The 27,071-nt window shown below is 47.2% G+C and overlaps 1 protein-coding gene across 4 annotated transcripts in view; it reads right to left on the bottom strand.

The window, feature by feature from the left end:
* CLYBL (citramalyl-CoA lyase) overlaps positions 1-19,373 on the bottom strand; it is a 234,937-nt gene extending 215,564 nt beyond the window's left edge. For 2 of the 4 annotated variants that reach the window (XM_075129562.1, XM_048854203.2), the window contains exons 1-2: positions 19,272-19,351; positions 17,193-17,240 (exon numbers count right to left, since the gene is read on the bottom strand). In XM_075129562.1, coding sequence (XP_074985663.1) covers positions 17,193-17,240; positions 19,272-19,336 — 113 coding nt within the window. In that variant the 5' untranslated portion in view covers positions 19,337-19,351. Of the gene's footprint in view, positions 1-17,192; positions 17,241-19,271 lie in introns of all 4 variants that reach the window. The other 2 variants (XM_048854217.2, XM_048854193.2) reach the window with 2 other exon arrangements.
* Positions 19,374-27,071: the final 7,698 nt, after the last annotated feature.

The following is a 27,071-nucleotide window of genomic DNA, read 5'->3' as shown; positions in this document are numbered from 1 at the left end:
AAATCCTGCAACACTGTTGAACATTATTACATGGTCCCTGGAGTGGTCTGTTAACGTTAAAAAGAAAAAAAAAACTCAGCATAGAACACAACTGGAGAGAGGAATAATTTTCTATTTGCCATGTTTCCATTTCTCACTGCTCATCTACTTATATGAAGAAACTTGTAATAAGCCAAACAAAGGCAACAGGTATTTAAGTGAATACTATTAGGAGGATATATTTTTGGGACATAGACCAACATGACTTTTTTTATATCCTGAGCATAAAGATCTTGCAGACTTGGAAAAAAAAAAGGAGGGGGGGTGCGGAGGAGGTGGAACAGAGGTGGGGAGGGGGAATGCCCATTAACTTATCAGTTCCAGGCCTTGGCTTTCTAATTGACAACCTCAGGGCTACTTTCATCACTTGTCGACTTCAAACCCACACTCAATTTTTCCTTTTAGATGATGATGCATCTATAACGTAACGGTGTTTCTGACATATTGCAGCATACAGCAGTAGGAAGATTTCCTCAGTAGCTTAGTTTCATGGGAAGGGGAAAAAAAACACTGCTAAATGTTTTTCACATCTATCAATTTCTCCAAAGAGTAGTTACCAACAAAAAAGAGTTTTTATGCTTTCAATATGCTGAAGTCAATATTTTGCACTGACCCAATTTTAAACGCTTTGAGTAATAAGTTGCAGATTTAACAAAAAAAAAAACCCACCACCCAATATTTAATGCACAAATCCTAAACACATAAGTTTGTATTTAAAGGCTAGATAAATTAACACAAAGAGACTACGATGAAATATCATTACGGATTTTAGGTTTAAAGTTAAAAAAAAGACAAAAGTAAAGAAATTTTAAATTATTTATTAAATGCCATCTAGAAATTGTACTTATTTTACAAGGAAAATATAGTTTATTTTTGTATGTCTCTGCAAGACAGCTACCATATACATGTCGCTACAAAATACTGAAAAGCCAACACACTGAGAGGCAGATTGTGATATTAATATGAAACACTGAGTAGTCCACATAAGTCAATGAGTCAACTTGTAAAGAGTAAGGTACTACCCAATGTGAGTAAGGGTAACAGTCTGACCATAAAGAAAAATAATTTCAATCTTGTCAACTAGCAACGTATCTACAACATCAAAGCAGCTGGCTCTAACATAAACAGTCGCACAACTGACTTTTAAAAGTAGATATCAAGGTCTGAATCCTGCAATCAGCTCTGCAAACATCCAGCTCAATGCAGGATTGGGGACCAAGTGGATCAACCTATGTAACAACAGAAAAATTCTAGGAAGACAGAGCCAAGTAAGAAAATAATTTCTGAATCATTATTGTTTTTAATATTGAGACCCTCTAGAAGAATTATATCCTTAGACACTGGTTTACACATTGAATTATATTATTTTAGAAATACCCCCATCAGTAACTGCTGACAAAAGTATTCATAATCACCCTTATTTTAAATCAGGCAGACTCATCTAAGTATTTAATTAACCCCTTGCACTTAGAAAATAGAATAAAGATTATAAATGCCAAATTCTACTCCCAGTTACTCCTGTGCAGGCCTCCTGTTGTCCATGAAATTTCGGGTCTGAGCCTATAAACATGCATTTGAGTAACTTTACTCCCATGAGTAATCTCAATCCAGTCAATGGAAGCTGAGAGTAGTCAATTACAATTAATGGGAACTCTGAGTTCCCATCACTTTTGAAAAATGGCCCACTTATTTAAGTGAATAAATATAGATTCAAGTGCCTAATTTTAGGCATTTTGAAATTTTGGGCTCAGTGGATCAAATCACAAAAATCACCATCAAAACTGACAGTCCCAGAGAGGGGCTTAGCACAGGGCAAGAACAAGTTTCCATCATATTCTAGAGGTGATAGCACCCACAAGGTCTGGGTTGAAGTATAATGGTTGAGCTCGGTGGGGAAAGCTATACCTGTTCTGTAAACAAATAGTGAACTTCAGTTTCCCTTGGCTGCCATTCTAGTACCTTTCATGGTCTCTAAATTCACTTACAAAAACTCAGAATATTCTTTATTCAGTAGACTGTGCTCACTACTTTAGAATCATTAGAGTCTATTGCATGGATAGACATTTAACTTCGTAGTATGTTGCTCTACTGCAGACCATTGTCAATACTAATACAGAAATCATACTTAAATCATTGAAAATGTTATACATATACTGTTAATTTTCAAACAATAAAAAAGGTTGAAATATTTAATATAAATATATTTTTATATAAATATACAAAAAGGCCACCTCCATATAAGCAGCTTCAAGATTGCAAAATATTCGTAAACAGATCAACTTCCTCCCCATCTTTCAGAAACAAATCTGAATAGCTAAATTAGTAGCTCAGCAAAATAGTAGGTTATAATGAGAATGATAACAGGCCTTAAGCTCTGGCAGCTGGTGCTGTAACAGCAATTTAGGGTTTGTAGCAGGGCCATTCACAATCATGTGTTTTCTATGACATAAGAGATAGCAACACCACCAGTGAGAAGTATAAAAAGCGGATATAGCTTTTTATAGGCAGATGTTTTTCAATTTAAAAAAAAAACACCATAAAGCACATTTGCAATTTTGATAATCTAAGTATGTAGCCCACACTACAAACCTGTTACCGTCTGGAGTCTAGAGTTTAAGTTTACAAGCCTGTTTTGCCTTCCTGCAGGCACTTTCAACTTATAAATGGCACCTTTCAGTGTCCTGAAATATGAAGGGTAGCTAGTCTCAAATTCTCATGTTGCTTAATGGTCTCACATAAAATGAGGTCCAGAAAACTTTTATTACCACCACAGTTCAAATTCACAGGTGAAGAACCACCAGGGAAAGGATGCGGACATGTCTCTTGCTTCTGCTCTCCTAATTTCCCAGGTGCAAGGAACTTTCCCACTCAGTCTTTAATGACTAGTTTAAGTCTTAAAGTGAAGCTTGATTCAAACATATGACCACAGTATAAAGAAAAGGAGTACTTGTGGCACCTTAGAGACTAACCAATTTATTTGAGCATAAGCTTTCGTGAGCTACAGTGTGTATGATAACACCCATTTTTTCATGTTCTGTGTGTATATAAATCTCCTCACTGTATTTTCCACTGAATGCATCCGATGAAGTGAGCTGTAGTTCACGAAAGCTTATGCTCAAATAAATTGGTTAATCTCCAAGGTGCCACAAGTACTCCTTTTCTTTTTGCGAATACAGACTAACATGGCTGCTACTCTGAAACCTGACCACAGTATGTTACCCATACAAAGACTGGGAGTGGGTCAGAGGGAGAATTCCTCTAGGAGAAAAATACCAGGGATTAAGACTTACTAGTATCAAATATAGGTAGAAAATATAGCTGTAAAACTAATTTGCACAAAATAAAAAGCTTAACTTTTTATTTTAACTTAACTAAGTGATGCATTCCTTCCTTCTGCTTTCACACACTTTTACCTGCTCATCACTGCTGGATATATTGAACAATGTCCACAATAAGAAAAGAATTTTTCTACACCCACAGAATTATACACAATTTCTGAACTAACAAGTATTTGTTCACAGTCTATTGGAACTGACATGCTATGCTTTGAAAACTGATCACAACCCAGCAGCCCAGATGAGGGAGAAATATATATCAGAGGATTTTGTATGCTACAAATTACTTCTGAATTTATATAAAGATTTAATGATTCATGACATGCCAAATATAGTGCAAATGAGCTTTGGTTTTTTGCTAAAAAAAACAAACCAATTACTAGAGGCCATTCAAATGCCACTACATAAAATGGGAAAACTAGTAAAATTGGTGTTTTATTTCAAGTGTGGCTCTGAAGGCCAACTTGTTTCTTGAAGGGCTTTGTGCGTCAACAGAGCACTTGCATTTTTCCAAGCAGGAAAACAGATTAAGATGTTTTGAGAACATTTTACAACATACTTTGATTTTTTTTAAAAGTAATGGGCAAAAAGCTCACCACTTAAATCAGACATTTCAAGCAACAAGCATCTTAGCCCTTCTCCATTCCTCTACATTCTTACTTGAGAGGTAGCTGAATTAGCATAAAATGTGTGTTCTTCAATACACATGCCCCTTCACAGGTTCTGCTGTATGTGTGTTTGTATGTTTAATGTAACAAAAAAAAAAAGTCAATGCAGGAAGACATCTTAAATTTTGACCACTAATACTCTATAAAACCTTAAAGAGAATCATATATAAATTAAAAAAAAAGGAGTACTTGTGGCACCTTAGAGACTAACCAATTTATTTGAGCATAAGCTTTCGTGAGCTGAAGTGAGCTGAAGCTCACGAAAGCTTATGCTCAAATAAATTGGTTAGTCTCTAAGGTGCCACAAGTACTCCTTTTCTTTTTGCAAATACAGACTAACACGGCTGTTACTCTGAAACCTGTCATATATAAATAAAATTCTAATTAGTGGTTTAAACACTTTTGTTTCCTTGTTCCAATGCTAACAAAAACAAAAAACAATGCAAATGAAAATTATATAGGCAGTCATGTTTTATTGGACAGTACTAAGGGCCACAAAATTAATTTGTCTAAACTGCTAAATATATTTAATTTTATAACTTTTAAATGTCTAAGAATATAGCACACAGCTAATTATTTCAATCAAAAATAAATGAAGGATTTATTTTCTGTTCAGTATGATTAGCTCTGCCCTAAAACTTGGGTCCAACCTCAACCTTACATATAATTCAAAACTGACTTTACACATTGGGCATGTGACTCCAGATTTACCTCAGTAGGAGTTACTTCTGATTTACCAGTGCAAGTGATAATAATCAATCCCTTTAGCTTTAATTTTCCAAATAAATGGAGCTTTATTTTTCCAAATAAATGGAGCTTTATTTCATAGGTTCTCAGTTAGAAAAGTAATCTGAAAACATCTTGAATGTTGTGGACTTTTAGCAATTCTTCATAGCTATTTCCTAGGAATCAATACAAATACAATAATTTGGAAATAAAAGGAAATAAAAATAATTCTGTGATGAGCTAGTTTATAAAACAAAATTTCCAATACATGCTCCATTTTTCTTCCCTTTTTTGTGCATAACAGCTTTTAGGATAACAACAGGACCAATCAATCTAAATTAATCCTACAAAATATTCCTCTCCTCCCTGCCCCGTGCACCTTAAAACACCCACTGACGGTTTAAGGCAGTGGTGTCCAATATGTTCGCCACTAGCTACATGTGGCTAATAGGCTATTGAATTGTGGCTAATGCATGTGGCTTTTTTATAATGTGGCTAATAAGAAAAATTCAAAACCACAAGTGTGGCTAGCAGTGTGGCTAGCATCAAATTTCTATTGGACACCGCTGGTTTAAGGAGTGGTGAATTAAAACTCTTAATATCAAGTCCACACCAGATAAAACAGTAATTGTAGTCATACAGTACTGCAAGTGTAGCTACAACATAGCATGACAGCTTGTTAGTGTTGAAAATATATAAGCTCTTTGTAATTGTGCCTCTGGAATGCCGTCTGTCTTGAATTACATCCACCTGGGATCATGTTTCGATGACCAATATGGACAGATTACTGGAACTTTAAAACCTCGCTTTCTTTGTAATTGACATTTAAACTGTTTGAAGTTTCTCATTAAGTCCTTTTTACAAATTAGGTGCAGATGTGTAAAGCTAAATGTACAGTACTAAGGGAAATTAGGTCACCTGAAAGCTCAATATAAAATGTAGCTATTAACTACTTTAATGCAAAGAGTACATTAAAATTTAGAGATCAACTCTATATCCCAAATTCTTCAAAGTTTCATCATTTCCCTTTCATCACTGCAGAGCTCCTGATGCTAACCGTGTTTAATTAAAATAATAGAATAAAGGCAAGGAAGTTCAGCTACTCAGTCCATGGTAGTACATTGATCCAGTCCTGTAGGGACAAACAAGGGAAGACAGAGATCACTAGAGTCTTGTCTATCCCATGATAACAGGTAATTCAAACTTATGTTAGCTACAGTCAGAGGCGAAAGGGGTTATAGGAGAACTGTGAGATAATACAGCAGTGTTTAAGGAAAAGAGGGGAAAATTAACAGGGGACTTCAGTTCAAGTTTAGCACATATTGGGGTCAATAATAGCAAGTCAATTTCCACCGCTATTTGTGTGTGGACATTCTGCAAACTTCTTAGGCTTCACATCCATGTGAGGTAGAAGAGGGAAGAGCATTCTTTTCTCTAATAATATTTACTAATTGCTGCCATCCCACCGAGATGCTTGGGGTCCTGTTCAAACAAACACAAGAATGCTAAATAAAACATTTTAACATGCCAACCAAGGTGGCTTAATTCAGAAAGGGGTGAGTGAGAGGTGTCCTGCGCAGGGACCGAGGGAGGTTAAAACTAAAAACACCTCAGAAAAAAGAAAGTGTTCATATGTTTTACTTACAAGTAGGGAGGGATAAGTTGAGGAGCAGACCCTGAAACTCAACTACCCTCTGATCAAAAGTGGAACTCCTAAAAAGTTGCAAATGTCAGGGCACATTTGCCTGCCAGGATGCAGCTTACAGGGAACTTCTCAAATATTGCCCAGTGTTTCCCATTAAGGGATTTAAGAACCTACAGAGTGGACTTAAAATCAGTTCACCACTTTACAAACAACCAGTGCAAAGAACACAGGCTTGAGGCTCAATCCCAGAAGCTGCAGTGCTTAGCACTTCAGTGGAGAAGGAGGGCCCTAAATTCTTCACAGGAAGTCACTAGAATAGAGGGTACTTTGTACTTGCATAAGACACTCAGCAACCTGTAGGATCAAACTCAATATGATCTTGTATATTTGCTATAGGGCCCATTCATCCACCATACAATAGGCAATTATAATATTTGAGTTTAACAGGGTTGCACGTAATAGTGCAAAGTCTCTCAGGATAAAAGAGGGCACAATCTACACAAACTGAACTGAAAAACTGTTTGGCATCACAATGCAGGACACAGCAGGAAGACATGTTTGGGAAGGGGAGAAGTAGTTACCCAGTTGCCAGAAGCTGGGAATGGGTGACAGGGAATGGATCACTTGACGATTACGTGTTCTGTTCATTCCCTGTGAAGCACCTGGTGTTGGCCACTGTCAGAAGACAGGATACCGGGCTAGATGGACCATTGGTCTGACTCAGTATGGCTGTTTTTATGTTCTTATGCCAACCCCATAACTACACCTACACACCCCGAGAAAAGAAAAAAAGAGGTTGGGAACCATTGCTTAGGGAAAATGCATTTGTACAAAATTCTACTTAATCTAGACATATTCTGGGTAGGGTAACCAGATGTTCCATTTTTAAAGGGACAGCCCCATATTTAAGCCCTCCAGCAGGTGTCCTGACTTTTTCTTAATAACAGGCAAAGTGTCCCATATTTTCTGTTCTTCCCGCCCCCAATCAGTACTGGCAGGTCCTGCTGCTGCCAGATCCCTGCTCACCAGCCACCTGCCCACTAGTGGTGAGTGGGGGGTGCGGGGAGTCCAGTGGCCAACAATGGGGGTGGGTGTGCAAGGCTGGTGGTAGGGGAAAGCTGCAGCACGTGGGGCCGGCCACTCCTCGTGCTGGTCCATCAGCACAGCCCCCGCTGTGTGCTAGCTCTCGGAGGTCCTGCCCTCTGTCCTGTTTCCGGCCGGTGAAGTGGCACAAACTGCAACCAGCATTTTCCCACCAGTAGCAGTTACCACCATGTAAGGATGTCCTTCTTTGCTTACCCAATACAATTTGCTATCCTGAAATTCTGCCATGGAGCAGTTTGTGCCGCTACACCAGCACTGGCTGCACACTGTGAGCTGCAGTAGTTGGTGAGTATGAGCAGGCGGCAGCTGGTTATGTGTCACCTCTGCTGCCCACTCATCTGCCCTTTACATGCTCCCCCTCTTGCTGTCCTCTCCCTTTTTTACCTCTCCACCACCCAGCCCCACTGCTCCTCCATACTCCCTTCTCCCTGGCAGGATGCATCTCACTCCCAGCGCTGTGGGGAGAACCAGTCCCTCATTGGAGCCTAGCTGGCAGGCTCCTTCCTTCCTCCCCATCCCCCCGCCTGTGGCTGGGCCAGCGCCTCAGGAAAACCCAAGACCCTCCGGCCTGGGACGCTGGCCAGGAGGAGCCAAGACCTGCATGTGCCCACGCCCTGCACAGGCACGGGGAAGCCTCTCCACCCTCAGCTAACCTCTGGAGTGGCGGGGGGGGGGGGGGGGGAAGCAATTTCCAGCCTGTTCCTGCCCCAAACCTGCAGACTCCACAGCAGCCTCCCAGGGAGAAGCTTAGCACCTTCTTCACCTGCCCCTCCCTCCCTGGGTCCTACCGCCAGGGAGCATGGGGCTGCTCTATCCCCTAGGCACGCTCCCCTGCTGAGCCACCTCTCTGGCCAGGTTCGCTGAAGCCTCTGCAGTCAGGTTCCCTGGGCCCTGGTGCACAATGCATTTTTAGGGCTTAACTCCTTCCTGCCCATGCTGTAGCTGGGGAACAGGAGGCAGCTGGATTATGCCGGTGGCTTGGAGATGTCAGCTGCCTTTCAACACTGTGCAGGCAGGAAGGGACAATCTGCTTCCTGCGACGGGGGGTGAGGGGAAGAGATGAGCTCTGCAAAGACACAGGCCAAGTCATCCCTTCCCCCCACCCCCTCCCCTGCAGCTGGAAGCAGCTCCCATCCCTTCCCTCCCACACAGTGCCAAAAGGCTGCTGCTGGCCACATTCTGGTGTGAACCCTGGCAGAAATCTGGGGAAAGATGGCATGTGACCCTGCATGTCCCCCCACGTATTGCCTGGGGAAGACATGATGCCAGCTACCAGAAGAGGCGGGATCATTCTGGGGGCCCAGCCAGGCATGGAGGGCGGAGAGCGCCAGGCAGGGACGGGAGGGTCAGTTGGTCACCGCCCGCACCGCACCCCCCCCATGTGAGAGGGGTGTATGGGAGTGTGCGTGCGTGTGCACCTCTCCCCATGTGCACCATAAAGCCTTAAAGATAAGAAGGTAAATAAAAAGAATCCAACTATGCAACATTTCTTTCTAACAGGGGCTCAGTCAACTTGATGTTAATTTGAATATTTGTACTGTATAGTTCTGAGATCTGGATCCAACAGGGCAGGCCCTTTGTGGCTTGACTTCAGTTGGCTCCACAGAGGCACAAAGATCCAAGCATAAAAATACAGTAAAAGGATCAGGACCATTACCGGTATTTACAGCTGTTTAAAAATATTTTCCCCAAAATGAACCATTATGTGGCTTTTACCATCTCCAGTTTGTGATAAAATTAATTTAAATGGATCAAAATAACATGGTAAAAGTGAATATTCTCTGTTTTGCCAGTTTAAAATGTTTTTGCCATTAGAAAGTCACACTTGCAAACACAATTCATCCCCGAATCCTGAACAGAACATTTTAAAAATCTGAAAAACCCAGAACTAGTTATTTTCACTAAAGGGTTAGGAAAGGGATACCTCATCTGCACAGATACTCTCAACACTTCACTGATGCTTTCAGTTAAGATTGTAAAAACAATACGTATCAACAAAATTTGCTGCCAGTGAGGAATTACTTTATACATGCTCACATAAATGTTGCAACAAAGTACCAAACTATACAGGGAGAACCTTTTAATTTTCTAGGATAATTTCAGCTCCCATTGCGTTAGCACCCTCCAGTGTCCAGTCTATGAAAAACAACATTGATACTAGCTTTCCAAGGTTTCAGAGTAGCAGCCGTGTTAGTCTGTATTTGCAAAAAGAAAAGGAGGACTTGTGGCACCTTAGAGACTAACCAATTTACTTGAGCATAAGCTTTCGTGCGCTACAGCTCACTTCATTGGATGCATTCCCTGGAATATACAGTGGGGAGATTTATATACATAGAGAACATGAAACAATGGGTGTTACTATACACACTGTTAACAAGAGTGATCACTTAAGGTGAAAAGAAAAGGAGTACTTGTGGCACCTTAGAGACTGTGTACACATCTGATGAAGTGAGCTGTGGCTCACGAAAGCTCATGCTCAAATAAATTGGTTAGTCTCTAAGGTGCCACAAGTACTCCTTTTCTTTTTGCGAATACAGACTAACACGGCTGTTCCTCTGAAACCGGCACTTAAGGTGAGCTATTACCAGCAAGGGGGGGGGGGGGGAGGGGAGAAAACCTTTTGTAGTGATAAGCAAGGTGGGCCATTTCCAGCAGTTGACAAGAACGTCTGAGGAACAGTGGGGAGTGGAAATAAACATGGGGAAATAGTTTCCAAGTAGCCACAAACCTGCATTTCTTGACAAACAGTAAAGATGCAGCACTTCCTGACGTGGAGATAGAGCAGTGGCTCTCAACCAGGAGTATGCATACCCCTGGGGGTATGCAGAGGTCTTCTAGGGGGTACATCAACTGATCTAGATATTTTACTACTTTTTCAACAGGCTATATAAAATGCACTAGCAAAGTCAGTACAAACTAAAATTTCATACAGACAAAATGAGGAAGTAAGCAATTTTCAGTAATAGTGTGCTGTGACACTTGTATTTTTATGTCTGATGTTGTAAGCAAGTAGTTTTTACCTGAGGTGAAACTTGGGGCACACAGGACAAATCAGACTCCTAAAAGGGGTACAGTAATCTGGAAAGGTTGAGAACCACTGAGATAGAGAACAGGTTTCAGAGTAACAGCCGTGTTAGTCTGTATTCGCAAAAAGAAAAGGAAAAGGAGTACTTGTGGCACCTTAGAGACTAACCAATTTATTTGAGCATAAGTAGGAGCTAAAAAACGAGTAAACCCTCAATTCTATAAATTAGTCTTATCCCAAGTGTAAAAGTATTAGACCAAGTATACTTGGTCTGAAACGGAATTAACAACAAAAGTAATAGCTTACACTCCTATACCACTTTTAAACACTTATTAAGCCTCACAACACTTCAGATGCTGTTACACGCATTTTATTGATAGAGAAACTGATCTGACTCTAAAAAAGAAAAGGAGTACTTGTGGCACCTTAGAGACTAACGAATTTATTTGAGCATGAGCTTTCGTGAGCTACAGCTCACTTCATCAGATGTTTACCGTGGAAACTGCAGCAGACTCTGTGCACTTGATATAAAACAGGTTTACGCCATAATCCTGAAAACACTTACACACATCCTTAAAGTTAATGGGCTCTCAAACAGCTGAGCAGTCAAATGCAGTTCATCTATGTTTAAAGGAGCAATATAGAGGGTAAAGGAGATTTCCTGTGGGATGTGCTTAGTACACAATTTCAAAGGGTTAAACTAAATTTTTTCTTCAAACCAAGCAAATGCACTAGCCCTCAACAAGGACTACATCCATGCCAAGCTTCAAACGCCAGCTGTTTTCACTATAACCCTGTCTAAAAAGGTGGTGTTAAAGTTTTTAAAAACAGGAATAGTACATAGTTTACCTTAGCCAAATTCAAAAAAATATTTAGAAGGATTTTGTTCAAACTTTCAAAAAAAATCATCTTTGGGAAGATACCGATTATAGAAAATTCCAGTCCAAAAGATGAAAGCTTTGAAACATTATGAACAAGAGAAAACAGGTAAAAATAGTTTTGCAGGTCTGAACACAGGGTCTCCTCCTATGTACATAAAGATACCCTCATTCCTTAGTATTCTGATGGCATCTCTAAAAAGCAGATTCTTAGTGATGCAATGATGTCACAGTAACACAAAGAACAGTTTCTGTGACAGCTGAAAAGAATGCCACCAGATCAGAAGAACCCGTGTCTGTAGAAGAAATTACTCTCTATAACCTGCTAACCCGACCATCCAATTCAGCATTTACCCCTTATTCATCACCAGGAGCACCTAGCCTTACTGCCACTTCCTGAAAAAATTCTAGACAGCCATTATGCAGAAAGCCCATAAAGCACCTGCTATCATTATTTCCACAACTACACAGACTCCCATTAAACAAAGACCAGGAAACATGGAATTAAATTCAGTGAACACGTGCATGGACTGTACACTTTTTAAGTTGTCCCTCTGTTTTCTCTTCTCACTCCCATTTGGCTAACTTATTGCACAGCAAGGACTTTTTGCTCCTCCACATCAGTCAACTGTACTGATTCAGATCTTGGGGAGCAGTCTGGGCTCAACATTTGTCTCTCAAGTTTAGCAAAACCACCCTTTCAGCTCAGCAATAGGAGGGGCATCTAGCAAGCTGAATCAGGTCCATTAACTCTACCTATGCTCATCTCAGCAACAATGACTTAGAAGACCTCTTCACCTCTAGCCCCACTAAAAGGGTCTTTCCTTCTAGCTCTTGACTCCCCTTGGATTAAGCCCTCTCCATGCAAGGCTCAATTCAATTTTTCTGCCATTCCCAGCAGTTGCTATGCCATGCAGTTCATCTAGCAGTGAATAGTCTTTGCCCTAGAAACAGGCAGCTCTAGAGAGAGGATGCTGGAGGGAGTCACTGCTGGCTAGGAGAGACTGACCATTTATATGCACCTTGCTGAAAGGAAGCACCCAGCAATCAGCTGAGGCAAGAATGAAAAAAGTACAGGGCACAATATAGATAGGAAGGAGGATTCCTTTCCAAAAGAACATTATGTTAAAACCCTAGTGTAAACAGAGACAGGAAAGTAGTGATGGAGTAAATAAGAAACTCCCAGAGCTGCTGTTGTGTCCCTTTCAGGGACTTGTATGTTATTTATTAGCATTACTGCTGCTAGCTTAAACAAAACTTTAGTGCTGGTTTAGGGACTGAATAAGTCTGGTCACTGGTCTCCTGGCTGAGGGAGTCAAGGGAGGGAGCCTCATTGCCCAGATGCAGGGGTAGGAAGAGGCTGATAAAGGCAAGAGCAACTCCTGGCCTGCCCATGGTAGTATTGCTATTGGCCTACAAATATTACAGACTTCTTTCATCAATTGGTTCATGCTTATAAACTTACAGCCTCCAAGTGGACTTTTGACCCCTTCATTGTACAGTATAAATACTCAAACCCTTCATGTTTGGCTGTTCGAAGTCTTGGCATTTACAGTTCTGCACACTAAAAGTGTTTTATTGCCCTCTCTGAAACAGGGAGTAGAAGTTGAAAAAGTCACGGTTACTGGATCAGTATAGAAAGCGTCCTCCTGGGTTTTCTTTAGGACAATGCTACTTAAACTACAAGGGATTAATTTTGGCTGTGTCAGTTCATAGCATTTCTCTCTTGTGCAGCACAAACCACTCTAGTTTTGCTCTTGTAGTTACCATAATAGCACCAGAGTCCCTGTTGTGCATTCATATAACCTTCTAGGTTTCAATTACTTTTGTATTGCACATTCTTTCATTAATAAACTTTAAAATATTTACTGCATTATGCTCTCAGACAGAACTGCAAGTATTTTTAATTTTAATTATTAAAGTCAATTGACCCTTGACTACCTCTCCCACTCTGGTGCTAAAACTCTGCTTGCCTTCCATAAGTGCTGTTCCAAGGTTTGCTAAAGCAAGGTCTGTAAAAAATATTAAAATTAACTATCCTACTATGTGAGGGCCTTTTCTGTTAGGTGTTTGAGAAAATATGTCTACAGCTCATTTAGAAGGCTTTTGAGAAGGCTAACCATCCCTCAAATCCATTCAAATATCTGATTAATCTGTTCAGCCCTGCTCCATAAAGGCAAGGCATAAATTAAAGGTCTGTTTTCAGCCTGGTCCCAAAACCCTGGGACTGGATGGCCCAGGGGATGGGATACAGGACCTTTCACTTCTAGGTCCCCTCTTTGATCCATTGCAGATTGGTAGTGATTTAGGACAGGGATAGCATGGAATTTATAAAGGTTTTTATGACCCTGGGAAAAACTCGTTAGTCCCAGTTTAAGGCATTATCTATTTTAAAAATTGTTTCATTAATGCATTCCACATTACACATTTTTAGTTACATATTCAAATTGTGGTTACATAAAGGCAGTAGAGTTGTAAATTAATTTAGGGTTCTACAAATAAAAACTAAAACTGTAATGGGTTTAATACTGATATATGGCTGTCAAACGAGATTAAAAAAAGAATCACGATGAATTGCCGTTTTAATCACACCGTTAAACAATAACAGAAATTAAATATTTTTGGATGTTACCTACTTACTTCTGTGCTGCTGCAGCTTGTTGTGCCTGGCACTTGGCCTGCAGCTCAAGGTGGGCTCCGTGCTGTCACATGGGAGCTGCATCTTGCCAGAGCCCATAGCCATCCCCCAGCCCTCTGGGCACTCCTGGCTCACCAGGGATGCCATTTCAGGTTTTGGTTTGTGACTGAGTGCATGTTGGGGAGTGCTGTCTCTTTAATCAGAGCATGCAGGAGCCTGAACACATTGCAGGACTCATTCCTGAGCCAGCAGCAACAGGAGAGAGGATCCCCCTGTTCTCTAAGGGCAGTTCAGCAGCTACCAGGTACACAGGCAAAGGGATGGGAACACCCTGACATGAGCCCCATGCCCCTACTCTACATGGCAGACAGGAGGAGGCTCCCGGTCCAGAGCAGGTTGGCCAGGGGCAACTCCATGGAGGGGGAGGAGGGAGCAGCAGTGGAGCAAGACTGTGAGATGGGGGGCACCCCCTACCCTGGAGGCACACAGTGGCACCGTCCTGAGCATGGTGCCCTGGGTGGTGCCCCCTTCTCACACGCCCCTAAGGCCTGACCCTCTAATAGCCCTGGTGTCTAGCTGATCAAAATCAGCCACCAGGCAATCCACCTCAATGCTCCACCCTAGGGAAAGTTTTCCACCTTGGCTTCACAAATGTTATGCAGAGCACAGCAGGCTGCTGTGACCATGAGAATCATAGGCACTGACTCTGTGGGTGCTCCATGGTTGGAGCAGCGCCACCCACTCACTGGCTGGCCCCACCAATCAGCTCCTCCCCCTCCCTCCCAGCACCTCCTGCCCGCCATGATCAGCTGTTCAGCAGCATACAGGAGACACTGGTGGGGGAAGGAGGAGCGGGGCGTGCTCAGGGGAGGGGGCAGAACAAAATGGGAAGAAGCGGGGTGGGAGCAGGGCAGGGGTGGTGCTTGGGGGAAGGGGTGGAGTGTGGGCAGGGCCTGGGATGGGGATTGAGCAGCTTCAGGAACTCACAAAGTCGGTGACTGTGATGAGAATATTTTCCTCAGTGAGGTCTAACCTACCAAAAAGGCAGCACCAGCAAACCTTTACCAAACACACATTCTACAGTCATTCTACAGTGTTGAAGCGCTCCTTGCTGCTCGCAAGATTTCTACTGTATGGCTTCATGAGTCACAGTTGTAAGGGGTAGGCTGAGTCTCCCAGGAACACTATGTGTATTTCCACATCCCCTTTTGCACAGGCACTGACTTTGTAAGTTCATGGGCGGTGCTCGACCCCCGCTCCGTCCCAGGCCCAGCCCCCACTCCACCCCTTCCCCCAAGCTCCACCCCCCTGACCTCTTCCTGCCTTGTTATACCCCCTCCCCTCTCCCTCAGCACCTCCTGTACACTGCTGAACAGCTGATCACGGCAGGCAGGAGGCGCTGGGAAGGAGGGGGAGGAGCTGATCGACGGGGCTTGCTAGTGGATGGGAAGCACTGTGGGGGGAGGGGAGGAGCTGATTGGTGGGGCTGCTGATGGGTGCTCAGTATCCACTATTTTTTCCTGTGGCTGCTCCAGCCCCAAAGCACTCTAAGAGTCAGTGCCTATGCCCTTCTGATCTGGAAAGAAAATTCCTGTATGCAGCTTTCTATACAGGACCGTGTTCCTGAAGATGCCTGCATCATGCACCTTCCCTGGCCAGCCTGCACTGATGTCAGTGAAACGACCCCAGTGATCCACCAGTGCCTGCAATACCATAGAGAAGTAGCCCTATCTGTTGATGTACTCCGTTGCAAGATTGGGGCCAAAATTGGGATACGCGTGCCATCTATCACCCCACTGCAGTTAGGGAATCCCATTGTCGCAAAGACATCTATTATTACCTGCAAATTGCTCAGAGACTGAGTCACAGTCCTTCATAGCAGGAAGAAATTAATGGCCTTACACACTTACATCACCGCAACCCCAAAGTGGACTTTCCAACTCCAAATTGATTTGTGACTGACCAGTAGCAGTCTGGAATTGCCAGGCTTCACAAAGTGATTGCCACACACTTTTCCACCATTACAGCAGCTCTCATTTTCGTGTCATTGCGCTTCGGGGCAGGAGGTGAGTTCTAAAGTTCTGAAGCTACTACTTGCCATCCCACCCCACAATCCAATCCCACCACTCGGCATAGACAGCAAGTTATATGGGCCCATGGTGCCCGCGCCCCACTAATATTTAGGAATGTGGGCCTGGCTCCACTAATATTTGGCCTTACTGCGCTTTGGGTGGGCCCCACACTTCAGGGGGATGCAGGGTCCAGGGCGGCCTAGGGGATAAGCAGGGGGCCTGGCACTGGCAGCTGCAAACAACCCAGCCCCAGCCCACCCCACTGGCTCCCGGCATCACTCAGGGGAGGGGGCAGAAGCCAGAAAGAGGCAGGGTGGGGGCTTGGGGCAAGGGGTGGAATGGGAGCAGGGGCGGAATGGGAGCAGGGGCAGGATGGGGATGGGTCACTCACTGCTGATGGCACCATGCCCCCCACTAAACCCACAGGCTGTTCTGGACCCTGCATCCCCCTGAAGCGTGGGACCCCCAAAGTGTGGGGGCAGTTACCCCAGTCCATCTTATAATCCAGGGCAGCCTGGGAGGTTAGTGGGGGGCCTGGCGCCGGCAGGAGCAAGTGACCCAGCTTCAGCCCACCCCCGATCCGCCCCCATTCATCCTCTTTCCCCAAGCCCCTGCCCCTTTCTGGCTTCCACTTCCTCCCCTGAGCGACGCTGAGAGCCAGTGGGGCGGGCTGGGGCCAGGTCGCTTGCTGCTGCTGACACCAGGCCCCCCACTAACCTTTCAGGCTGCCCTGGACCCCACGTCCCCCTGAAGCATGGGGCCGCGCAAAGCGCAGGGCCCGGAGCGACTGCCTCAGTGACAACCATCAGCTTACTGAGAAATAAACCTGGTTAGCTAGTAAACATGTTTTCTTTTTAGTTGCAGAGACCAGTTTTGCTGCTGGGATTTTCAAACTTACAAGTTGCAAACAGACCAACTGACAAATCTCAGTCACAGCACATCAGAGCAGCCACGCTCCTCGCCCTCAGAGGTGCTGCAGCCAGAAGGAAGCTGTGTGGGGGCTATTGCAAGTGAGCCTGGAGGGACACTAAATTTGAAGGTGGGGGCGTCACTGACTGTCACCTGAATGAGAGGGCAGCTCTGAATGGCGGAGAGTCCTCACATGTGTTCCTGCAGCAGGAGGGGTCAGGTCAGTCAGGGAGCGGGAACTGGGGGCCTTAGGGAGTGAGTGGGGGCTGTATGTAGGCAAAGGTGGTCAGGGGGCTCTGGAGGGCTGTGTGGAGGGTTGGGACGCAGTGGGGGCTGTGAGGGGAGTCAGGGGGTCTGTGTGGAGGCAGAGGGGGCTTTGGACGTGAGTGCGGGGCTGGGTGGGGGCAAAGTGGGCGGAGCTATGTGGGGCACTGGGGTGAGTGTGGGGGAAGGAGAGGTTGGGGGCAGGAGGCTCTGGGGATGGGGCTATGCAGAGGCACTCGGGGTCAGTGGGGGGCGGGGCTCGGCAGAGGCAGTAGGGGTGAGTAGAGGGACTGTAGGGGGCGGGGCTAAGCTGAGGCATTAAGGGTGAGTGGGGGGCTGTAGTGGGGCAGGGCTAGGCGGAGGTACTAGGGGTGAGTGGGGGGCTGTAGGGGGCCGGGGCTAGGCGGAGGCACTAGGGGTGAGTGGGGGGCTGTAGGGGGCCGGGGCTAGGCGGAGGCACTAGGGGTGAGTGGGGGGCTGTAGGGGGCCGGGGCTAGGCGGAGGCACTAGGGGTGAGTGGGGGGCTGTAGGGGGCCGGGGCTAGGCGGAGGCACTCGGGGTGAGTGGGCGGCTGTAGGGGGCCGGGGCTAGGCGGAGGCACTAGGGGTGAGTGGGGGGCTGTAGGGAGGGAGGCTAGGCGGAGGCACTCGGGGTGAGTGGGGGGCTGTAGGGGGCCGGGGCTAGGCGGAGGCACTAGGGGTGAGTGGGGGGCTGTAGGGGGCCGGGGCTGGGCGGAGGCACTAGGGGTGAGTGGGCGGCTATAGGGAGGGAGGCTAGGCGGAGGCACTAGGGGTGAGTGGGGGGGAGGCTAGGCGGAGGCACTCGGGGTGAGTGGGGGGCTGTAGGGGGCCGGGGCTAGGCGGAGGCACTAGGGGTGAGTGGGGGGCTGTAGGGGGCCGGGGCTAGGCGGAGGCACTAGGGGTGAGTGGGCGGCTATAGGGAGGGAGGCTAGGCGGAGGCACTAGGGGTGAGTGGGGGGCTGTAGGGAGGGAGGCTAGGCGGAGGCACTAGGGGTGAGTGGGGGGCTGTAGGGGGCCGGGGCTAGGCGGAGGCACTAGGGGTGAGTGGGGGGCTGTAGGGGGGGGCTCGGCAGAGGCAGTAGGGGTGAAGGGGGGGCTGTAGGGGGCCGGGGCTGGGCGGAGGCACTAGGGGTGAGTGGGGGGCTGTAGGGGGCCAGGGCTAGGCGGAGGCGCTAGGGGTGAGTGGGCGGCTATAGGGAGGGAGGCTAGGCGGAGGCACTAGGGGTGAGTGGGGGGGAGGCTAGGCGGAGGCACTCGGGGTGAGTGGGGGGCTGTAGGGGGCCGGGGCTAGGCGGAGGCACTAGGGGTGAGTGGGGGGCTGTAGGGGGCCGGGGCTGGGCGGAGGCACTAGGGGTGAGTGGGCGGCTATAGGGAGGGAGGCTAGGCAGAGGTACTAGGGGTGAGTGGGGGGTTGTAGGGGGCTGGGGCTAGGCGGAGGCACTAGGGGTGAGTGGGGGGCTGTAAGGAGGGAGGCTAGGCGGAGGCATTAGGGGTGAGTGGGGGGCTGTAGAGGAGGAGGCTAGGCGGAGGCACTAGGGGTGAGTGGGGGCTGTAGGGGGCCGGGGCTAGGCGGAGGCACTCGGGGTGAGTGGGGGGCTGTAGGGGGCCGGGGCTAGGCGGAGGCACTCGGGGTGAGTGGGGGGCTGTAGGGGGCCGGGGCTAGGCGGAGGCACTCGGGGTGAGTGGGGGGCTGTAGGGAGGGAGGCTAGGCGGAGGCACTAGGGGTGAGGGGAGGGGAGGGGCGGGTGCCCTGGGGAGCCGGTCACGGGCGCTGCGGAGCCTGTGTGGCTCTGTCACTCCGGAGCCGTTAGGGAGGGGCGGTTGGGGGGTTGTAAGCGCAGCACGGCGGCGCCCACGCCCCGGGGTCTCGCTCTCGCGGGGCGGGGCTTGTGGGGGCCGTGGGGTGAGCGCAGCGCCCCCTCCCCCACGGCTCAGTAGCGTCACTCACAGTCTCCGCCTCCTCAGACCCTGCCCAGCCAGCAAGAGCCGCAGCGCCCCTGCCGCTGCCGCCATCGTCGTCTTAGCCCCGCCCCCGCCGCCGATTGGCCCAAAAGTTGAGCTCCGAACGAAACAGCGCAAACGCCCGCGTGCGCTGATTGGCTCGTAGGAGGGGGCGGTGTCGTCACGTGGGCCCCGCTTCTGCCCGACACGTGGGCCCGAGTGGCTTCTGGGGGCTATTTGCCTTTCTGGGTTGGGACACAGGACCCTGGGCCGCGAACGCGACAGATCCCCCCGGCCGGGCCCCGCCCCGCCCCGCCCCCCAGGGCTCCTTGCCCCTGGCCGGCCCAGGGGCGCGCCTCGGGTCCCGCTGTGCTCTGCGCGGCCGGCGGGCCGGGCCTGTTCCGCTCCCTGCTGCCCCCCCACCGTCGCCTGCCGGAAGCGCCATGGCTCTCCCCCCTGCCGCAGCCGCCTCCCCTGAGGAGCGGGGCAGCGAGCCCCAAGCCTGAACCGGGCCCCCTGGCCGTGGTCTCCTAGGCCCCTCGGGATTTCCCTACCCCCCATCCCCCGAACTCCCCCGTCCCCCCAGTGTCAGCTAGTTACTAGTATTGTTAAATTAGTGGTTTTCTAGCCGCCCCACAATTTCAGTTTGTGGGGAAACACGCAGCGGGAAAGGGCAGCGCTGTGGGGCTGATGGTGGGTCCCTTGGTGCCCTTGAGGTTGCGGCCACAAAGCAGGTGCTGCTAGGCCTGGTCCACTCACACCTTGGTACCGTGTCACTGGCTTGGCCCCCCCCTCCGGAGCTTATAGAGGTGTTTGAGCCACTCCCAGGGGGTCCCCTGACCCCGCCTCAACGTGTGGACACAGCTCCAGGGGGTGACATGCCCTTATGAGCCACGGCTTATTCCCAGCCTTCATGGCAATAGCAAGCATGGTGGTGGGTACAGCTATACCCTCCCAGGACTTGTGCTGCTTCAACAATACCCCCCTCAAAGCAGTGCTGCTTCCTGCTGCAGCCACGCCTGCAGTGACAACATGTAATTAGCAGAGAAACAAAGGCTTTGTCTAAACCACTATTAGGAGCCCTATCGTAGTTGGCTACTGGTTTTCTGCAGCGTGTGAATCAGACCTGGGGCTGGATGACATGGGAAGGTCACTTAATCTTTCCAACTCAGGTCAACTTACAACACCACACTAATTACTGCAGTGATTCATGTCCACGCTACTCTCTTTCTGTCGAGGGTGCATGTCCTCACGAGGAATGCTTCCGCTGACTTAGAGGGGCAGTGCGGGGAGCTGAGAGCCTGCCCAGAGCCCGACTGCTCCCCAGCTCTTGGCTCCCCACTACTGGGACGTCGGCTGACCTCCCCCAGCTCTCTGCTCCCAGCTACAAGGTCTACGTCCATGGTCCGGGCAGCTCCTGGGAACCTCAGTGCAGTCGCTGAGCTCACTCCCAGCTCTGAACCGGGCTGTGCCTGCCCAGCTCCCTGCTCCCAGCCAGGCTGTGGCCTGGGATCCCCACTGGGAGCCTGTTGGCTGCCCCAAGGCTCTCAGCTCCCCTCAGCCACCCAAACTCCAGGCATGGAGCCAAGAGCCTGGGGTGCAGCAGGGCTCCTGGTGGCAAGGAGCATCTGTGCAGCACCAGGACTCCCCACGGGGAGCCTCCAGGCAGCAGCCCTGTTGTCAGCAGGGAGCCAAGGAAGCCCCATTCTGGGTCAGACTTGGACTTCCAGGCAGCAGCTGGGCTGGAAGCCAGAGAGCAGCCAGGCTCGGAACGGGTTGGGCCCAGCCCAGCTGGAGCAGAGAACCCAGGGTCAACTAGGCTCTAACTGGAGTCCCCCACCTGCCCTGGGGACAGCTCTCTTGTCAAGTTCATGGCTCCATGCATAGAGTCCTGAAATAGAAAAGAATGACAGCCAACAGCTCATGTAAGTAATGCAGTGTACACAGTCTACACGGACACTGTTGCCTTAACTACACCAACATAAGCCCTGTGCCTCTCTGGAGGTGGATTTATTATGTCGATGTAGTAGGGCACCTACATTGGCGGGAGCAAGGCTGTAGTGTGTACACTGACATAATTAGGTCGACGTAAGCTGCCTTATGTCAACCTAACTCTAGTGTAGACCAAGCCTCAGTTTTCCAACTGCAAAATGGGGATAATACTATGTCCTTTCTCCCCATCTTTGGCTTGTCTTGACTATTTAAATCGGAAGTTCTTTGGGGCAGGGATTCTTTTAACTGTGGGCCAGATTCTGTTACTAACATTTAGTAGCACATGGCTCCACAAGCAGTCTTCTTGGGGCCATTTGTGGAGGAGGGCATGAATAAGGGTGAAAAAATCTGCCCTTAAATGTATGTACAGAGGCTAGAATAAAGGGGCCATGATCTAGAGCCCTGCAACCCAACCCAAACCCGATAGGACCTGACTACAAGTGTCAGGTCCAGGTTGCATGGGAAAGCAATTGGCCCCTTTCAGCTCAGCTTTCCTGCTTATGGGGTCAGCACAGTGGCGGCTGTGTGACCCACTCATCCCAGCTGCCACCAGCTCATTGCACTGTGTGTGCTGCAGAGTGAATGTGCTGAGACGTTGCAGTGCCCTTCACTCTGCAGCTCATACACAGTGCAGCAGGGGATGGCAGACAGCACGAGCAGGTCATGAATCCACCACTGTACTGACACAATGGGCAGGAGACAGCAGGGGCACTGACTCAGGTTCAAGGGGAAGGGTTTGGTCGGGTCAGAAAATGACTTGGTTGGGTCGGCTGGGCTTGGGTCTGAGCTGGGCCTAACTTCTCCCCTGATCTCAGCTGGAGCCTGTAGGTTCTACTGCAGTACAGCTAATCATAATGGTGATGAAAAAGGTGTCTGCAGGCAAACCTAGTTTACACCAGAAAAGGTTTACTAGTTATACTGGCAAACTCCACTAGTATAGGCGCAGTTTACACAGGCAAAAATGTTTTTGCCAGGATAGCTTATACCTGTTCCTGAGTAAAATAAGCTATACTGGCAGATTTATGCCAGTTTAGCTGCATCCAGGCTAAGGCTTAGAGTCATAGGCCTCGTCTACACTGGTGGGGGGATCGAGCTAAGATACGCAACTTCAGCTATGAGAATAGCGTAGCTGAGGTTGACGTATCTTAGATTGACTTAGAATCACTTACTTCGCATCCTCGTGGCGCGGGATCGACGGCCGCCGCTCCCCCGTTGGCTCCGCTTCTGCCTCTCGCCCTGGTGGAGTTCCAGAGTCGACAGCAGAGAGATCGGGGATCAATTTATTGCGTCTACACTAGTCACGATAAAGCGATCCCCGATAGATCGATCACTACCTGCGGATCAGGTGGGTAGTGTAGACGTGGCCATAGAAATACAGGACTGGAAGGGATCTTGAGAGGCCATTTAGTCGAACCCACCTTGCTGGGGCAGGTCCAAGTATACGTAGTCCATCCCTAACAGGTGGATCAACCTGTTCTTAAAACCCGCCAATGACGGGGATTCCACTCCCTTGCCAGTATAGCAATGTCATGAACAAAATCATTCCCTTAACGGCCATTATTGGCAAACGTCACTAATGTAGACCTGAGCTCCTAATGTTGATAACACTGGTTCAGCTGAAACAGTGCGAGCAATAATGCAAAATAAAGGATAGGGAGCAGTTTTGCACTTCTCAGGTCTCATAACATTATATTAATGCTATATCACTAGGAATAAGGTATTTGTACAACTGTAAAGAAGGGTTATGGGGACTGACCGAAAACTATTGAGATAATACAGAACTGTTAATGACCATTGGAGGTAAAAGTAAATTGTTTTTTATAGGAATCCATGCTTTGAATATAAAAAGAAATGACCTCTTGCTGCCTTAGGATGACTTCAGGCTACTTCATATCGGTGACCTCTTGATGTTCATTTACTTTGATTTCTTAGCAGTCAAAGAATGATGATTTTGATTTTGATTTTCTGGATACAAGTGGATGCTGTCCTTGGTTTATTGTGTGAAATTGGGAAATAGATATCTGTCTACATCAATCCTGGAAATATTTGTGTGTCTCCCTGAGATGGGAAATCACTTTTGATGGCCAATGGCATTAAAGTTTCCTCTGGTGAAAATGTAACTTTGGGCCTGATCCTGTAAGGGGCAGAGTGTTTCCATGAACTTCTGAGCACATTCAACTCCCATTGACTTCAGTGGGGGTTGAGGGTGCTCAGCACCTTGCAGGATTGGGCCCTTTTAAGAATGACCTCTTCACATGGAAGATTTCAAGTTCATTGACTGACTTACATGATTTGCTCAGTTTACAAATGCTAATATTTTCCCATACTTTTCAGTTCTAGGTCAGCAATGATTATGAAAATTAAGCTGCATTCTTATTCTTTTTTTACAGATTCTGGCTGCTAACAATACATGTCTTTTATTGTAATGATCTTTTCCTCCCATCCTCTGCCCCAAGCCAGAGCCCCATGAGTGAGCAGAGTATTAACTGCAAAGGAATACAGCATGATCAGCTTAAGTTAGGTTGCTTGTAGAAAACAGGAGGAAAATTAAAATGAAGCCTTCTGAAGGATGCATATTATCAGTCATTTTATAAAACAAGGAACCCTCTCTTACCACTACTGCCATCTCCCTGAGCCTCAAGCCCCTGCAACTTGGTGCCTGCAATAGCAGAATGCATCCTTCTCCACTTGTAGGGAAAGGAGCCCCCTCTACCACCATCTTACTGGACTGGAATATCCCTGCAGTTTTAGACAAATGTGACTTCATAACACTGCTGGGAACTTCTAATAAAAACTAAATGATGGTAGAAGAAGAAGGAACAGGCAGTGAGGCACTCTCTCCCCCACTCCCTAGAATACGCACAACTTACTCTTCTCTCCAGACAACTGATCTAAACCAGCGGGGCGGGCCTCCCAGGGGAGGAGTGGGAATGTGTCAAGGGAGGTGTGAGCTGTGTGCATTTTTTTTTTTTAAAGAGCTCCAGTTGTCAGTCCCGGGCAGCTGGGCTCATGCAGAAGGGCCGCGCACACCCCGGAGCCCTGCCACCAGGGGCTGGCAGTCCAACCCCACTGTCCAGGCTTGGGCTCTCCTTCCCTCCCTGCATCTCAGTCTCTCACCAGGAGGCAGCCTGAGCTGGGCCATCCTCTCCCCCGCCCCCACCTCAAGCCCTCACCTGGAGGCAGCATCAGGGCTCCAGCTGTCAGCTTCAGGGAGACAGCAGCAGTGCAGAAGTAAAGGTAGCAATGGGGTGCTAAGTCTGCTGTGAAAAGTGATATTGACAAATATCATATTTCAAATTACCACCCCAACCTTATTTCTGCACTGCTGCTGATATGGCACTGCCTTCGGAGCTGGGCACCTGGCCAGCAACTGCGGCTCTCCACTCTGCCTGGGCAGCAGTATAAGTACTTGTGTGGCGGAGAATCATGAACTACTGACAAAGAATCGTAGAACTGTAGGACCGGAAGAGACCTTGAGAGGTCATCTACCCAGTCCCCTGCACTCAAGACAGGACTAATTATCATCTAGACCATCCCTGACAGGAGTTTTTCTAACCTTCTCTTAAAAATCTCCAATGATGGAGATTCCACAACCTCCCTAGGCAATTTATTTCAGTGCTTAACTAACCTGACAGGAAGTTTCTCCTAATGTTCAACCTTAACTGCCCTTGCTGCAATTTAAACCCATTTCTTCTTGTCCTAATCTCAGAGGTTAAGGAGAACAATTTTTCTCACTTCTCCTTGTACCAGACGGGGGCCAAACCACTGCAAAAGAGCTCTATCCTGTTCCAAGCTGGACAAGTGGTCTCCCTACTCCAGGGGGAGTTGAGTGAAAAGATGGCTCTGACTGGCCCCCATTTTGCCCCCTCACTCTCGTACAGCAGTTCCTGGGGCTTTGGTTTCTTCTGCTCCTTCTAGCTAGAGTTGCCTACCTGTAAAGAGAGAATAATCATGCTTTCTTTGCCTGTCTTGTCTATTTAGATTGTAGGTTCTTTAGGGCAAGCACTGTCTATTACCATGTGTTTGTACAGGGCTTAGCACAGTGTCACTCTGAGTTTGCTTGAGTGGTCTCTCATTACTATTGTAAGACAAATAATAATTCTGTTACCTCTTACAGGGGTTCCCCTGTATACACTGGGGTTGCGTTCTTGAAAAGGGCAATGGATACCAAAACAACATATCCTGGGGAATTTTTTCCCCGTAAGAAATAATGGAATAAGAGGGGAACGGGGGGATGCATTTACAACTTCACCACACTTGCCTATGACAATGCTCTTTTCACCTAAACAGTGTCCCTTTTTACAATGACAGGTTATACAGTACACATTTTACACATAAAACATTGAATAAAATAATGTAGGACCCTAATAACACCAGCTGGTTCAGAGGAAGGTGCAAGAAACCCTGTAGCAAACAGCTACAAGTCAGGCTTATGTCCTGGATCTGGACGATTTCTATTCCCTCGTTATAGTTATAATGATGTAATTGTGGGTGTTTTCATTATCTATATAAAGGTGAGGTTTTCAAAAGTGCTTAGCATTGGCCTAACTGCTCCAATTGACTTCAGTGAATTGACTTCAGGGCACTTTTGAAAATCCCACCCTTACATGAATAATCCTTTTTTAAAAATATCCTAATAAGTTCTTGGCTTCAGTAATGTCCAATGGCCATGTGTCCCACAGGTTAATTTTATGTTGTATAAAAATATTTCCTTTTATGAATTTTAAATGTTGCCTTTCAATATAATTGAAACGGTTTTTTTATTAAACTGGTTTTTGTGTTATGAGAAGGGATAAATAGGGGTAAGCTTATCTTTTTATAGACTATTCATTATTTTATATCATGTTTCCTTTTATTCACCTCCTCTCTAAACTAAATAATCTCAATCTTTTTGATTTCTCCGCATACAGAAATGTTACCATGCCTCTAATTATTTTTATCAGCCATCCCTGGGCCACTTCTACTTCTGTTATATTGTTTTGAGTCTGATGACCAGAATTGACTACAGTATTCCAGACGAGAGTATACCTCTGATTTAGATAGTGGCATCCTAATATTTTCTGTATTATTTTCTACCTCATTCTTTATACATACTCACATTTTGTTTGCTTTTGGACTTCTACTGTACACTGTGCAGATGTTTTCATTGAATTTTACACTGTGAGGCACAGATCTTTTTCATGAGTGCGAACTCTTCATTTAACACCCAGCAATACAGATGAGTAGTGTAAACTGTCCTTCAGGGGTTGATTTTGGAATGCACTCCCCCACCTTAGTCTGTCAGCGCCCAGATAGAATCATAGAATCATAGAGTATCAGGGTTGGAAGGGACCTCAGGAGGTCATCTAGTCCAACCCCCTGCTCAAAGCAGGACCAATCCCCAATTAAATCATCCCAGCCAGGGCTTTGTCAAGCCTGACCTTAAAAACTTCTAAGGAAGGAGATTCTACCACCTCCCTAGGTAACGCATTCCAGTGTTTCACCACCCTCCTAGTGAAGAAGTTTTTCCTAATATCCAACCTAAACCTCCCCCACTGCAACTTGAGACCATTACTCCTTGTCCTGTCCTCTTCTACCACTGAGAATAGTCTAGAACCATCCTCTCTGGAACCACCTCTCAGGTAGTTGAAAGCAGCTATCAAATCCCCTCTCATTCTTCTCTTCTGCAGACTAAACAATCCCAGTTCCCTCAGCCTCTCCTCATAAGTCATGTGTTCCAGACCCCTAATCATTTTTGTTGCCCTTTGCTGGACTCTCTCCAATTTATCCACATCCTTCTTGTAGTGTGGGGCCCAAAACTGGACACAGTACTCCA

Source organism: Caretta caretta, chromosome 1, assembly GCF_965140235.1.
Source record: "Caretta caretta isolate rCarCar2 chromosome 1, rCarCar1.hap1, whole genome shotgun sequence".
In the NCBI taxonomy this organism is placed as follows: Eukaryota; Metazoa; Chordata; order Testudines; family Cheloniidae; genus Caretta; species Caretta caretta.
Note: the sequence above shows the minus strand (reverse complement) of the source record. Positions and strands in the feature narration are given on the sequence as shown.